The sequence below is a fragment of the Temnothorax nylanderi genome, unplaced genomic scaffold (assembly GCF_030848795.1).
Source record: "Temnothorax nylanderi isolate EJ_2023f unplaced genomic scaffold, tnyl_v1.0 TNYL_tig0717_pilon, whole genome shotgun sequence".
Lineage (NCBI taxonomy): Eukaryota > Metazoa > Arthropoda > Insecta > Hymenoptera > Formicidae > Temnothorax > Temnothorax nylanderi.
This window is the reverse complement of record NW_027249779.1, coordinates 43476-56830: the sequence shown is the minus strand read 5'-3', so window position 1 is coordinate 56830 and position 13355 is coordinate 43476. Positions and strand designations below refer to the sequence as shown.

At 41.7% G+C, this 13355-nt stretch overlaps 1 protein-coding gene across 5 annotated transcripts in view; it reads right to left on the bottom strand.

Moving 5' to 3' along the window:
* Positions 1–1559: 1559 nt before the first annotated feature.
* LOC139784974 (uncharacterized) overlaps positions 1560–13355 on the bottom strand; it is a 36826-nt gene continuing 25030 nt past the window's right edge. For all 5 annotated transcript variants that reach the window (XM_071724147.1, XM_071724148.1, XM_071724151.1 and 2 more), the window contains 2 exons: positions 9447–9488; positions 1560–8841 (listed from right to left, as the gene is read on the bottom strand). In XM_071724147.1, coding sequence (XP_071580248.1) covers positions 7399–8841; positions 9447–9488 — 1485 coding nt within the window. In that variant the 3' untranslated portion in view covers positions 1560–7398. The remainder of the gene's footprint in view (positions 8842–9446; positions 9489–13355) is intronic.

The window sequence follows — 13355 nt, the reverse complement described above, 5'->3', positions numbered from 1 at the left end:
ATGATAAATTGCCTCTGAAATAAAATATTATGTAATAGTGTGCAAAGCGATCACGTTTTGGAGCTATGATCTTCAGCTTTTTCGTCAAGATTTTATATTTACAGAAGGCTCATTGTGCCAAGCATTATGGAAGAGCTCATTAGGCACACACGCACATCTTTACGCAGGCTTAGCAATGAGTAACAAAGAAAGCTGGAGAGGAAGCGAAAGGAACGCAGGATGATGAAGTGGGGACATATCAGAATATTTGAAAAAGGTCGCAATAAGTGAAACGAGTCCGTTATATCACATGCTTTAATTACCAATATCGGAATAACTTTTATTTTGAACAATTCTCATATTCTATTTTTTTCTCGATCCAAAATTCCAAATCGTCTCCCGGAAGTACAGAAGCCGTGTACTACGAACGTAGCGTAAATAATATCGGATTTCATCAAGGCGACGATAACGCGAATCTAATTACCAGCCGTGCCTTAAACCTCTTTCGTTCACGGCGTACGATCACCGACCGATATCGACGTAAATAAAAAACTTATATCGCGTCTCCCAAAATTTATTCTTACCCCACGTTCGAAATATACGACTTGCGAGAGCACGATAAAACGCGATAAGAGCGCCGACCTTCTTCTCGATGACGATCAACCATCTTTGCCGGGGAACAGAGCTTGATGTGGCGATTGTATAGAATCGAATAGGAATCGAAAGGCCAAGGGATCGACGTGTGATCGGAAGGATACAGATATTAACATATCCAGATACATCTCCTCCGTGCCTCAAGAATGTCGCAACTAAAGCGCGGGAAAAGCCGTGAGGGTTTTGGAAAAGGGGAGGCGTAGGAGGTGAAGATTACAGGGAAGAAGACGAGAAGAAGAGAACAGCAAGTCGTGAGTCATACGGTACTCTCTTTTTTTTTTACGGTGTTCGCCATAGTAAAAGCGGCTAACATCTACGTGGTCTTAAGAGGACTCGCGTGCTTGGCGTAACTCGCGTGCTCTCGGCGAGTGAGAAATCATCGCGGATCGTAGGAAAATTAATTGCAACGATACGCAGATGAACAATGATGTAATGGCGGCAGGAATTTCGCCAAGAGCACGCAATAGTGAAAGAATACGTCGAAATTAATATAAGTGTAACTGATCCGCGGGAAATTGCGATCGGCGTGACGTCGCACCGATCGCAGCGGGTACGCAAACAGCGTGATATAACACTGAAAGAAAATAGTAATACAAATTTAAAAAGAAAAACGTTTAACAGAAAGTGGTTACGATACAAGCACCGAGTCGAATAGATTCCGAATGAGAGGAGATTAAAAACAAGGGAAGCAGGAAGCGAGGCTAAGACTGTGAGCAATAATGGGCGCAATATCGAATAATACACAAGTACATATATATATATATACCTATATATATATACATATACATATATATATATATATATATATATATATATATAATATATGTATAAATATAAATATTACAAGGGATTAGCGAGTCTCTCGGGAAGTTCTGTTTCACTTTTCTTTTTATCATAGAAAGAGATGAAATAAGAAGAAGCATTAATAAAACAAATATTCATGCATTTCTCAAGCATTATTATTACAAATACTGGCTGACTCCTTGACAAACCCCGTGAGCGTGCACGCGCAAAAAAACGCAATTCGAGACCGATGAGATCGACTACATCTCTCTATCTCGAGTCGGCGCAAGCTGTCGCGTTTCATCACTTTTCGCCGTGCCTCGCGCGAGGACGATGGTTAAATCCCGATCGCATCGACGCACACACATAAACGCGCGAGTACACAGTGTACACACAATACGATGGTGAATACGAATGAAAGAATTCGGACAGACTCAAGTAGACCCTGCGCGCGCGTACAATTGTTGAAGATGCGCGCGGACTTTTGCATCTACACATTCCCGAGATCGTGCGTAATGTTACTCTCGACATATCGATATTACATATGTGTGAGCTCTGCGTATGTGTGTGCGTGTATGTATATATATGTTTACATACGTATATGTATAATAATGTACAATGAGAAGAATTATAAGAGACAGTACAGTACACAATAATAAATACTATCTGATGCGTGTATAGTTATAGTCGTAAAACGTTTCTCTCATTCTCATCATAATGTGTATTCGAACATGTGTGTATATGTGTGTATATGTGGTTATGTATATATACAGATACATAGTCCACAAAATAATTTCCTGTACGTGTAATTAGTTCCTTGTGGAATATGTCCTTCTTTCTTTCCTTTCGTTGCATCGCGTTAACTTATATGCAACAGCGACAATACGATACGTGTCTGTGTGTAGATATATATATATGTAATTTATCTTAATAAGGGTATATAAATATAATTATATATCGTGTAAGTTTCTTTTTTTTTTCTTTATCGTAGTGCTTCGCTCCCGCGTCGCATGTCTGAATAATGTAGGCATTTGTTGTATACGTGTTCTCTGTGTGCAATGGTGTATAGAGTGCAAGGGGAAGGCACTTCAGCTGTTTTGCCGATGTCACACCGAGAACACGGAATTGCGTCTCTCTCTCCCTCTCTCTCTCTCTCTCTCTCTCTCGCTTCTCATATCACGCGTACGAGACACCCCTACTCTAATACATATCCCTTAAAAGAATACACTCTCCTCTAGTAAAATATAATGAACATTCCTCTTATGGAAGTACGTAGTAGCTTTGCAATAAAACAATCACAGTTCTAAGGAAACATTTTGCTACATTTGATGCAACAACGGCGGCGACCGATCGATCGCTCTTCGGACCGATCGCGTCGAGCCCAAAAACGCGATTCCGGGTTTTCGGTGTAAACTTAAAAAAATCAGCCACCCTCTCGATAATGTACGTATATAATTTGTAGACATCAAGTTTTTCAGGAACCCTAAAAGTCCGTATCGGTCCGTAATCGGTATTTCAGGCTCGATCCTATCGACTCTCCACTTATCCTTGTACCTTATAGAGCTGTCGTTAAGTCGAGTACGGAACTTGATCGCGCATCATCGCCGCGAATCCTCGGCTTGTCCAAGGCCGTTAGGACTTTGCTTATGGATTAACGTTATTATATCGCCATCTTCTCTCGAGGCCCTTTAGCGCCGATGACGTCACGTATGATACCGTGACGCGTGGCATCATAAGTACTGATCGTGAGTTCCAAGCTGACGCCATACAAGGCACTGAAAGGGCTAATCTTACTATACTCCAGTGCCACGCGCATGCGAGAACAGTGTGTGCGTGTAACGTGTGTACATATGAGTGTAATACATTATATATTATCACATAGGACCGCCGCACGCGCGTTTATCCTAAGGATAGAAACAATTTCTTCCCTCTGGGACACGGCGCCTCAATAAATTCCCTTGGTCACTTGTAACAAAACGGCATTTGTCTCGAGGAGTTCCCTCGCGTGGCGTTCATTATGGAAGACCCCATGATACCCTTGAGAATTCTCGATTCTGACTTCAAAACAATATAATAATCACTTTTAACTTATAGATCTTAGTAAAAATCTATCTTTCAAAACAAATAAAATTCGACGTTACAAACGTTAATTACAGAATAATTCGTCAATTATAAATGTATAAGTTATGAGCGTTTGAAAAATATGTATAGATTCTTCATTTCAATAGAAGAACAACTTTAGTTTAGACCATGGAAGAAATATTTATAAAGTAATTATTCGAATATTATCAGATAATACGTTCATCATGTACAATTATATGTAAAGTCAAAAAGATTATAAGATAGTCAACGACATACTAAATAAGTAGGCGAATAAGAAATATTTTTATCTGAAATCTATAATTCTATAAGAATGTTGTGTTTTGATTTTTAAATTACGTGCTGTGTGTGTGTGTGTGTGTCAATTTACGGTTTAATTATCCACAGATTCTGTGATGTTTGTTACTGTTAAAAGTTGAAGTCGCTAGTCTAGAATCATAAGACGATCTCATTCTACAATCTTGTGCGTTTTCGGCATAGGTGACACTTTATGACCCTTTGGAAGAAGTTGTTTCTAATACCGCGGAAGAACCGAAGGAATTGTGAGGGAAAAAAATGTGCTTATTCTCCAATCATATCCGTATCTCGAGCTCTCGGGCCAGGAGGAGAGATACGACATTGTAATCTGAATAAAATTTCTTAGCAATTGCAATTTGCCACGTCACGACCAGGACCAGGATTAAAACTAAACTTTTACGAGAGAGATTTAAGATAAGTATATCGCGAACTTTTCGCATGGAGCGATAAAAGTACATTTCACTTGCATACGTGCCGGGATTCTCGGAAATACCTCGTCTCGCTCTGTTCTTCCGCGTTTTCGTGTACACAAATTCCTACCGTCGTACAATTCGTTCGCTTGGTTTTTTTTTTCGTCAAAATTACGATACGACCGGCCGTTTCGTTTCTTTGCCACTATACGTGCCAGCGAGTGTGCTTTTCATATATGTATGTGTATATATATAATTATATTTAATATATATAACACATATTATGTAAGATACATCATATGTTATATATTATATATTATTAAAATATATATTATATATATACACAAACATTTATATATATTATATATGCATACAACTTTAACACATACGACAAATATCTTTCAATTTCATCCTGTATATAAAAAAAATTATTTACAAACGCATATATACATATATATGCTTATATGCACATATGTATATATGTTTACAACTATACATTTGGACTTAAACAAACTTTCAAATCACTGGCAGACACGTGAATGCGGACATGAGGAAGAGAGGAAAGTAAATGCCAGCGTGAATACGTCTCCCTGTGTTTTCTCGCGTACGAATTGCGCTCTTTCAACTAACACCGCACAATCGCTTTCCTCTCTTACCGTTATATGCGCGAATTAATAAAAATATACGCAGTGTCTATCATGTAAGTCGTGTGAGTGTCTTAAGAATAATGTTTGTGCGGTCGTGTACCACGATGCGCATGTGAACTCGTTTTCTTCCCACCCTCGAGGGGCAATCGACGAGACATTTTCCCTTCCAGTCCCACCGCCTTCAAGGTTGAACCGATCAATTTTTACTCTCCCTCCTCTTTCTTCGTTCAATTCCACGTAAATACATCCGCATATCCCGCGGACTCGCCGTGTTTCTCTTTCTCTTTCTCAATTGTTTTCCGTACTTCTCTCATTCGGCTAAATGCATAAGCTCATAGGTCGCAATTGACGAAGTTCACTGTGTGCAACAGACTCCCCCGAATTGAATCCATCAGGACAGAAGAGTACGTTGTGTTCGAGCACGCTTACGCTAAAGATAATAGATACGCTAAGTATAAAACAAATAACTACCCTAATTTCTACGCATATTACATGACAACTAAGGGCTTACTGGAAGCGTCGCATCTTCCAGTCCGAATTTATACTCGATGTGCAAGGTATTTTTAGGAAATATATGTCGCCATATACAGACACACATAATGTATATTCTTATATCTAACTAAAAAAAAAAGATAGGTCAAGTCGATAAAAATTTTAAAACAATTTTTTTTAAATATTAACAAATATCACGCACGAGTCACGTGTAATCCAAAATCTATCATGTGATAACGAAGAAAACAGTTTTCTGAATGCACTACGTAATGCTAAAATGTTAAAACCAATGTACTTTGCGCGATTTTTTTCTTATTTAACATTATTTAACTTCCTTCCGAGACGAACAAATAAAATAAAATTTTGAACATATTACTACAATATGTAAACAAGCAAACCGTGCTCTAATAAAATAATCTAACGTCGAATAATAATTATTTCAAGAACCCTAATCGCGAACGCTAATTAACACTATGGACTTAAAGGCAAGTATCGCACATAACGTGACATAGGCCGAGCGTCGTTTTTATCTTCCTTGTTTCGGACGTTATACGTTAAAATTGGACGAATGGCTATAACGAAAATTTGTGTAATTCCGAAATAAAAATATTGCAATGCCGTACTTACGGCGCAAGTTGACTTATTTACAATAATTTAGCTTATTAAACGAACAAAACGGAGCCACGTAACGACACATAACATTTTCAATAGTTCTCTATAGTAAAACAACGCTAATTATCGGCAAAATTGAAAACTATATCAAGTATATCGCAAATCCCTATTATTCTAGAGGAAAAAAAATCAAATAGTAAAATAGATAATTAATGTAATCCAAGACTTCGGCCACGCTCAATTTTTCGCAAGCTCTTTCTCGCCTTCTCTCGAACGCAGTCTTTACCGGCAAGTCGAAATTTCCGGTCGAAATTAAATTCAGGTTTATTTCGACGGAAATAAGTTCGGAACGGTAGTCATGTCTCCCTCAGTCATTTAAGCAAGCAGGTTAATATGACGGGGAAAAAATCCCGCATTTCCTCGCATCGTTCACCATTCTCTTCTGCAGTTGTACGCTTATAACGCTCCAAATGGAATTGGGTCAATAAGGCACTGTTCACCGACAATGTCTGACTAGAAAATGAATCTATTTTCGGAACTTGTTTCTTTATATCAGCATCTCTCGTCTCAGCAATCGCTCAACTGAATATTCTCTCCCTCTCGCGAACGAAGACCGATTTCTCGCTTTTTGAGCATCGGCGATGGAGATTAATATCTTAGGACTGCACTTTTGTTTTTCTACATTTTTCGTTCCATCGATGTAGTCGATGTAGTCGAAGATTTAAATACGTAATTTTTTTTAATAGTATCGAATAAAATTAAAGCTAACAAATTGCAATTCGATATTTTGTACATGGCGTATAAAGAATGTATATGTTGTACATACATTCTCTCTCTCTATCTCTCTCTCTTTCTCTCTTTAAAACACTTTTATCAGCAAAATATAGAAAAATCAAATAACAACGTATGACAAGAAGTTCACCGTCTCCACTTAATCTCCACTATGTAATTTATGCCGAAAAGTATAACATTCTAGGACTAATTCCCACTGAGTTATTGTAAACTAATATATCAAATATTCATTTAGCTCAATTTTATAGATTTAATGTATTTTATTAATCTTAAAAAGCTTTTTATTTCCACAAACGCTATTATTTCTAACCGTTCTTATCAATCTTACTGATGTGAGACTGAAACTACGAAACTACGAAAATACAATTGCGAAAGTCTATTCGGGATCGTAATAATTTTTGCGATCCGTCATTCGTCTCCGCAATTGAACGTTAATCGTAAAGAGATACTCTAGAATTATCTAAAATGCACGACTACCGCGCGATCGGTAGCGGCAATCATCGTCCGATAGCGACTATCGCGGAAATCGTTCGCTCGTTCGCGCGAGGGAGAGAATGGAAGGTGCCCGAAGGAAGGAACGGCACTCTCGTGAGAAGAGACGAGTCCTCCCGTGCCGGTAGGCAAGGACGTCTTTACGACGTCTTCATTTTCTTGTACGGTTGCATAATCACCCCGGAGCTCACGGGGATCGCTACCTGCGGCTGCGCCGCTATCGTCGCCGGATTGCCCATCTGCGGTATCTGCGGTACACCCGCAGCCGCAGCCGCGGCCGCGGCCGCTACCCCGGGTACGCTGGCTACTCCAGGTAGAACGGCATACGGATTCTGGACATGGTGATAGGGCGAGGTCGCGGCGCCGGGTATCGACGCTTGGACATATGGATTCGGCAAGATCTGTTGTCTGATTAGGGAATATGGGTTTATGTGGGGGGTCGCTGTGGGCGGCGGTCTGGAGTACGCCAGGATACCCGCGGACAGCGGTGAGGTCAGGGCGCCCGGGATACCGGCCAGACTCGAGATGACGGGTCTGGGCGTCGCCGCGGTGGCTTGCAGACTGGGATTCCCAGCGGCCGCCGCGGCGGAATTCACGAGGTTTTGTTTGTTCAAAGCGACGCCGGTGTAATTAAGCGCGGCGAGCTGGCCGAGGCCGTAAGACTGCGAGGCTTGCGAGAGCTTGATGGCTTTAGCATAGTTTTTCTGAGCAACCTCTTTAGCGAGGGCCGCTGGATCGAGATGGGCTGGTAACCCATCTCGATAATGAGAGGCCATCCCGAGGCTGTTGAGCATATTCAGACTCGCCATATTGGAGGCAGCGTTATAATTGCTCATGGAGGTCATACTCGTTATCGGTGACATATTCGCCATGGAAGCCATGGAAGCCATCGAGGTCAGACCGGCCATGTTCACCACGCCGGGCATCGAGGTCAGACCGGCCATTGAGGTCAACGGGCTCATCGCTGGTGGCAACGTCAGCTGATTAATTTGGTGCTGCTGCTGCTGTTGCTGTTGATGTTGGTGTTGATGTTGGTGTTGGTGTTGGTGTTGGTGTTGCTGCACCTGCACCTGCTGCTGCTGCTGCTGCTGCTGTTGCTGTTGCTGTTGCTGCTGCTGCTGCTGCAGCGACGATGGGCTCGAGTGATTCAATTCGGGGGAGTTACGTGCATTTTCGACATCGTGATTCTGCGTGGTAACCTGCTGCTTGTTACTGCCGTTACTATTGTTACTGTTATTGTCAGCAGTCGGAGGTGGCGGCGGCGGATTGTTGCAGGGATCCATCAGCACGCCATTGTTGGCGTCGGCGCAGTTATTGACTGTGGCGCCAGCGGCTCCCTGGGAGGAGGAGGATTGCACCACCATCGCGTGGTGGTTGCTTTGCACGTTCGGGGGTTGCACGACCGATTGGTTAGAGGTTTGGGTGGGTAGGGGTGGTGTTCCAGTGTACTCACATGACACAGGCACGAAGGGCTGCTGCAGCTGCATTAACTGTTGATAGGTCGTCGCACCGGTAGGCTGATAGACCGGCACGCCGGACTTGTCGGCCGCCGGTCGTTTATACGGAACCATCCCTTGGAAGGCCTGCAAAAAGAATTGCAAAGAGATTCGCGATTAGAACGGGTTTGTGACGTGAGCGGCGTGGCCACTCTCGAGCGGAAGCTTCCTCCGTGAAAGCCTCGACTCCGTTTTGGGCCAGGGATACGATATATTGTTCTCTTTTGCGTGCTCATGAGTTTTCTTGATCCAGCCGTGCAGGGGACGTCGGGTTTGACGTGGCCGAAAGGCCGACCTCTTTCGTCCAACACAATCGTAAATCGTAATTCGTAACAAATTAGTATTTTAAGATGAATTGATATCGATGTTACAGTGATTCTTTCGTCTTCTTTGCAAAACAGCGATTAACGTCGCATTTATCGCAGCCGGGAGGAATTACATCTGCGATGTTATCACTGATTTACAAATAAACAATCGCTGCTATCTGCGAATTGCGAAGTTAATGATAATGCGAAAAGAATTTTGTCAGTAGAATTTTTACATCTCGCTGCAAGAAATTGAAATCTCCTAGACAAATAACACCCCTGGATGGGAGGAGATCGTGTTAATCGCGAGTACAAACGGAGTGATACGCGCGAAGAAATGGATCACAGCATATGAATTATGATTCAATGTTTAGGTTCTGCACTTACAAAGTTCTCGTAGTAGAACGACCCGACAGACTTCATGTCCATCTGCAACAAAGACAGGATCGGTTTCAACTAATTTCGAGGACGAGGCGCGTTGCGTCTGTATAATTGGATTTTCGAGATGGGAAACGAGAAAGGGTCGTGTCTCAAAGAAATGAGGGGGACGGGGGAGAGTAGACGGTGACGCGGTGGAGAAGGGTGTTGGACTTGTGGTAGTGTGTAAAAGTTGTGCCGATGACGCAGCTTGCGGCGACGTTCCCAAACGACGACGTTTCGTTGTTGGATAACTGCAAAATGTTTCGTTCGTTCTTTCTTTCTTTCTTTCTTTTGCACTTTTCCTCTGTTTTTACTACTGGGAGCGTGTCAGAAAGACCAGCCATTGTTATATATCGAGGACCGTGCGCGGCTCGATTAAAGAGAGACCGTCGCCTTACATTAATAAACGATCAAAATACCGATCGGAAAAACTGCACTGTCGCCTTTTCCTATTAAGATTATTGCGAGAGCGAAGAAGCAGGAATCGCGCTGTAACAAAGTGTCGATGCTAATGTCCGATCTGAAAGCTTTTCGTCCATTTTTTGCGGAATAAATGTGAAGACAAATGAATCGTTTCTCCTTTGCGAGCGAAACGGAGAGACTGAAGAGAAAGATACAAAGAGAAAGAGGGATAGATAGAGAGAAAGAGAAAAAGAAAGAGCAAGATCGAGAAGAGATATTAATAAAAGGCAAAAAGTTGGGCTTGGCTCGGAGAACAAAAGGCTTCGCGATACCGATACGTGATGCGAAAGTTGCACAACACGGATTCACGAAAGCTGGTAGGCTTGCGGTGATACTTGGTGAGCGGACACTTTGGTAAATCGTCTGCGAGAGGCAGACGCGTGCGCAACAAAGAGGGGAAAGCCAAATCAAAATCTCTATCAAGATGTAAAACACGGTTCGAGTTAGAAGCTGCGGTAGACGAGATGCAAAAGCTCAGAAGCTGACTTATAATAAATTGGCCGGGGTGAAACATATTGTCACAGCGGCACAGATACATACATATATGTATATGCGTGTTAACACGTGTTCCCGCGGCTTGCTCACCAACCAAGGACTCGGAGTCGCGTAACGACGCACGGATACAATTTTCAAGAACCGTGACTTTACGAGCAAACTTCCCGATTGCACCGCGAACGACTCCAAACTCGCCCGTATGCGCTTCGCGACTAAGAAAATAAACGTAATTGCGAAACGTTGCCAGTAAGCGTGTGCGCGAAAGCGAATCAGCGTCACACTGCGTTTTGTTTGCTTGAAAATGTGCAACTGGCTATCACGCAAGAGGCAACATGGCTTTCAGCTCTTTGTCATTCGTACTGAGCGTTGCTGTCTACTAAGACTTCCGAAAATATATTGATATATCAAAACAAACGTAGCAAAAGTTTCCATCGAATTTTTTGCTTCTCCGATCACATATTAAAAATAATAAAAATAATAATAAAAATAAGAAAACAATAATGCTTTAGAAATAATACACTTTAGAAAGAGAACTATAACAGCGTTATTCCTTTTAATCAATTTAGAAATGGCTATGCGCTAATCAACTTGACGTTATTATGACTTTTAAATTATTCAGCATAACTTTCTTTCTAATTATGACTTACATGTAAATTAGGCTATAATAAAATTCATTTAAAGTTTGCTTAAAAAGAAAGATTTGTTTGTCCTTTAGCTCTACAGTCAGAAAACTTTCGACTTCAAATTCACCAAAGAAAATCCGTAATTCCCATATCTTATGATACATCTTGTGTGTACGCGTACAGAGAAAATCCATTCACATTCGACTACTTCGATATTATCACGTTTTGAAATTTTTGTTCTGAAATATTGATACATTTCTGCAACAAGAGTTTGCATTCTTATGAATTTATATGGATTCTATGCAGGCACTTCTTCTTTCTCTTCGCATATTGAAAACTCACGTACCGAAAATACCGAGAAGTTATGCGCGCTTTCTGAAGGAAGCCTCTATTTGTACAGCGAAAATCCATTTTCGTCTTGGCGTTCGGAGTTAGAAAGTTGCACATGGATAAAATTACGTCTCAAACCCGAACGAATCTGTCGATCGCGCTTCAGATGCTGATTGACAGTATTAGCGACGGAGAGATAGAGAGAAAGAGCGAGATATATACGTGATATGTATAATATATAAAGACAGAAGTAAAAGAAAGGGTAGTATTAAAAAAGGTAGCGAGTGTATGTAAGCGATCTACAGTGCTCTTTAGCAGATTCGACGTGACTCTAACGAAGATAAAGGGAAGCCGTCACGCGGACGGCGATGTCTCGATGTCTCGAAACGCGTCGCGGCGATGAGGGTCCGCTTGACGCGATCCTTCGCGACAAGAACTTCCAAGAATTTTGGTCATCGTCCAGATCGTCGAGGGGATGACGTTTACGTCCACCATCACCTCGGTAGTCGCTTAAGCACAGCATGCATCATCGGCGCAAGCTCAGAATTTACACAGATCTAACGCTCCGCGTAGACGCAGTACCGCGGTATGCAGGATTCGTGGCATACCGCGAAAGTGCGAGCCTTTAGGGCCTCACGACTCGCCCTCTTTATTCTCTTTTACGTTTCATTTCGCGAGGGAGGGTCCTGACGTACGGAGATTAGAGTCGACGGTTTCCTTGCCGAGCTCGCATCGAAGCACGCGCACACTTCCGTATCAATATATTGCGTCCATCGTATACATTTATATCGTTTCATTAATCCTTTAACGTTGAGAAATCTTCAGTAATCTCTTCTTCAATCCCTTCCAGACTTTTTAACAGTTAATTTTTTCATAGCGAAAATTTAATGAGAAATCAATTGTCAACATAACTTTAGCGGTCAAGCGCCTCGAATAAAATTTTTGTCGAAACACAATCGATTATCCACAATATGAAAAACATAATAGAAAATCACTTTTCACACGCTCGCATTAAATGTAATGAGAAAATAACGAGGTGTCATACGTCGCGACTACACAAATTTTGCCAAATTTTGTTAAAGGATTAAAGACATATTTTAAAGCATATATCTGCAACCAATTCGAATCTTTCTCAAGTGTTTCAACAGTGCGTGCGTGTCTCGAAATGTAAGCGCGGCCAACGAGCGGATAACAATCGCGATGAAAAGTGTACCCCCTTCACGCAATCGTGGATCCGCTAATTTCGTTGGCCGGGGAATCGCCAAGGGATAAATGTATGTTAAATCATATCCGGTAGTCGCTAGCCACGCTCAATGTGCCTCCGCATGGACACGACTTTGATGGAATATGCACTTTGCGTATTCTCTTCACAGAGAGAATCTCTTCCGTATTCGTGATAATACAAACGCGTGGCTAGCGATCGAAAAAAAAAAGTAGTAAGCGATCTATAAATACATTACGAGGCGTAAGCTCTGGTACGAACAACATTGCAACGAACGACAGTGGAAAGCGAAACCAAGAGAAAAAAAAGATATAGTCTCTAGAATTTTTTACGCGATTTGTTTTTGGATAGAAGCCGATGCGTTATCGTGTACGATACGAGAATAAACGTGGTGCGATATAAGCGTCATGGTAGATAAATCGGATGTTATAACACATCTTGCAAATCATGTCTTTAACTAAAAAAAAACGATTTCACTCGCGAAACCGTACGTTTTATTATAGGATTTTTTTCAAGCAAATTCTTTCTTTTGTCGCGTGACGCGATTATTTATCGCGTTGCATTACAAAGGTTTCAATCATGACGCCGTACGTGACGCCATCGGTATCGTAAAGGTTTCTATGGTAATATTCTACATGATCGTACCGGCGTTAGAGGGGTTTCAATAATGACGCCATACGTGGCGTCGCTAGGCTCATAGAGGTTTCAGTTATGGCGCCGTGTGTGACGTTATTGGTATTCCAG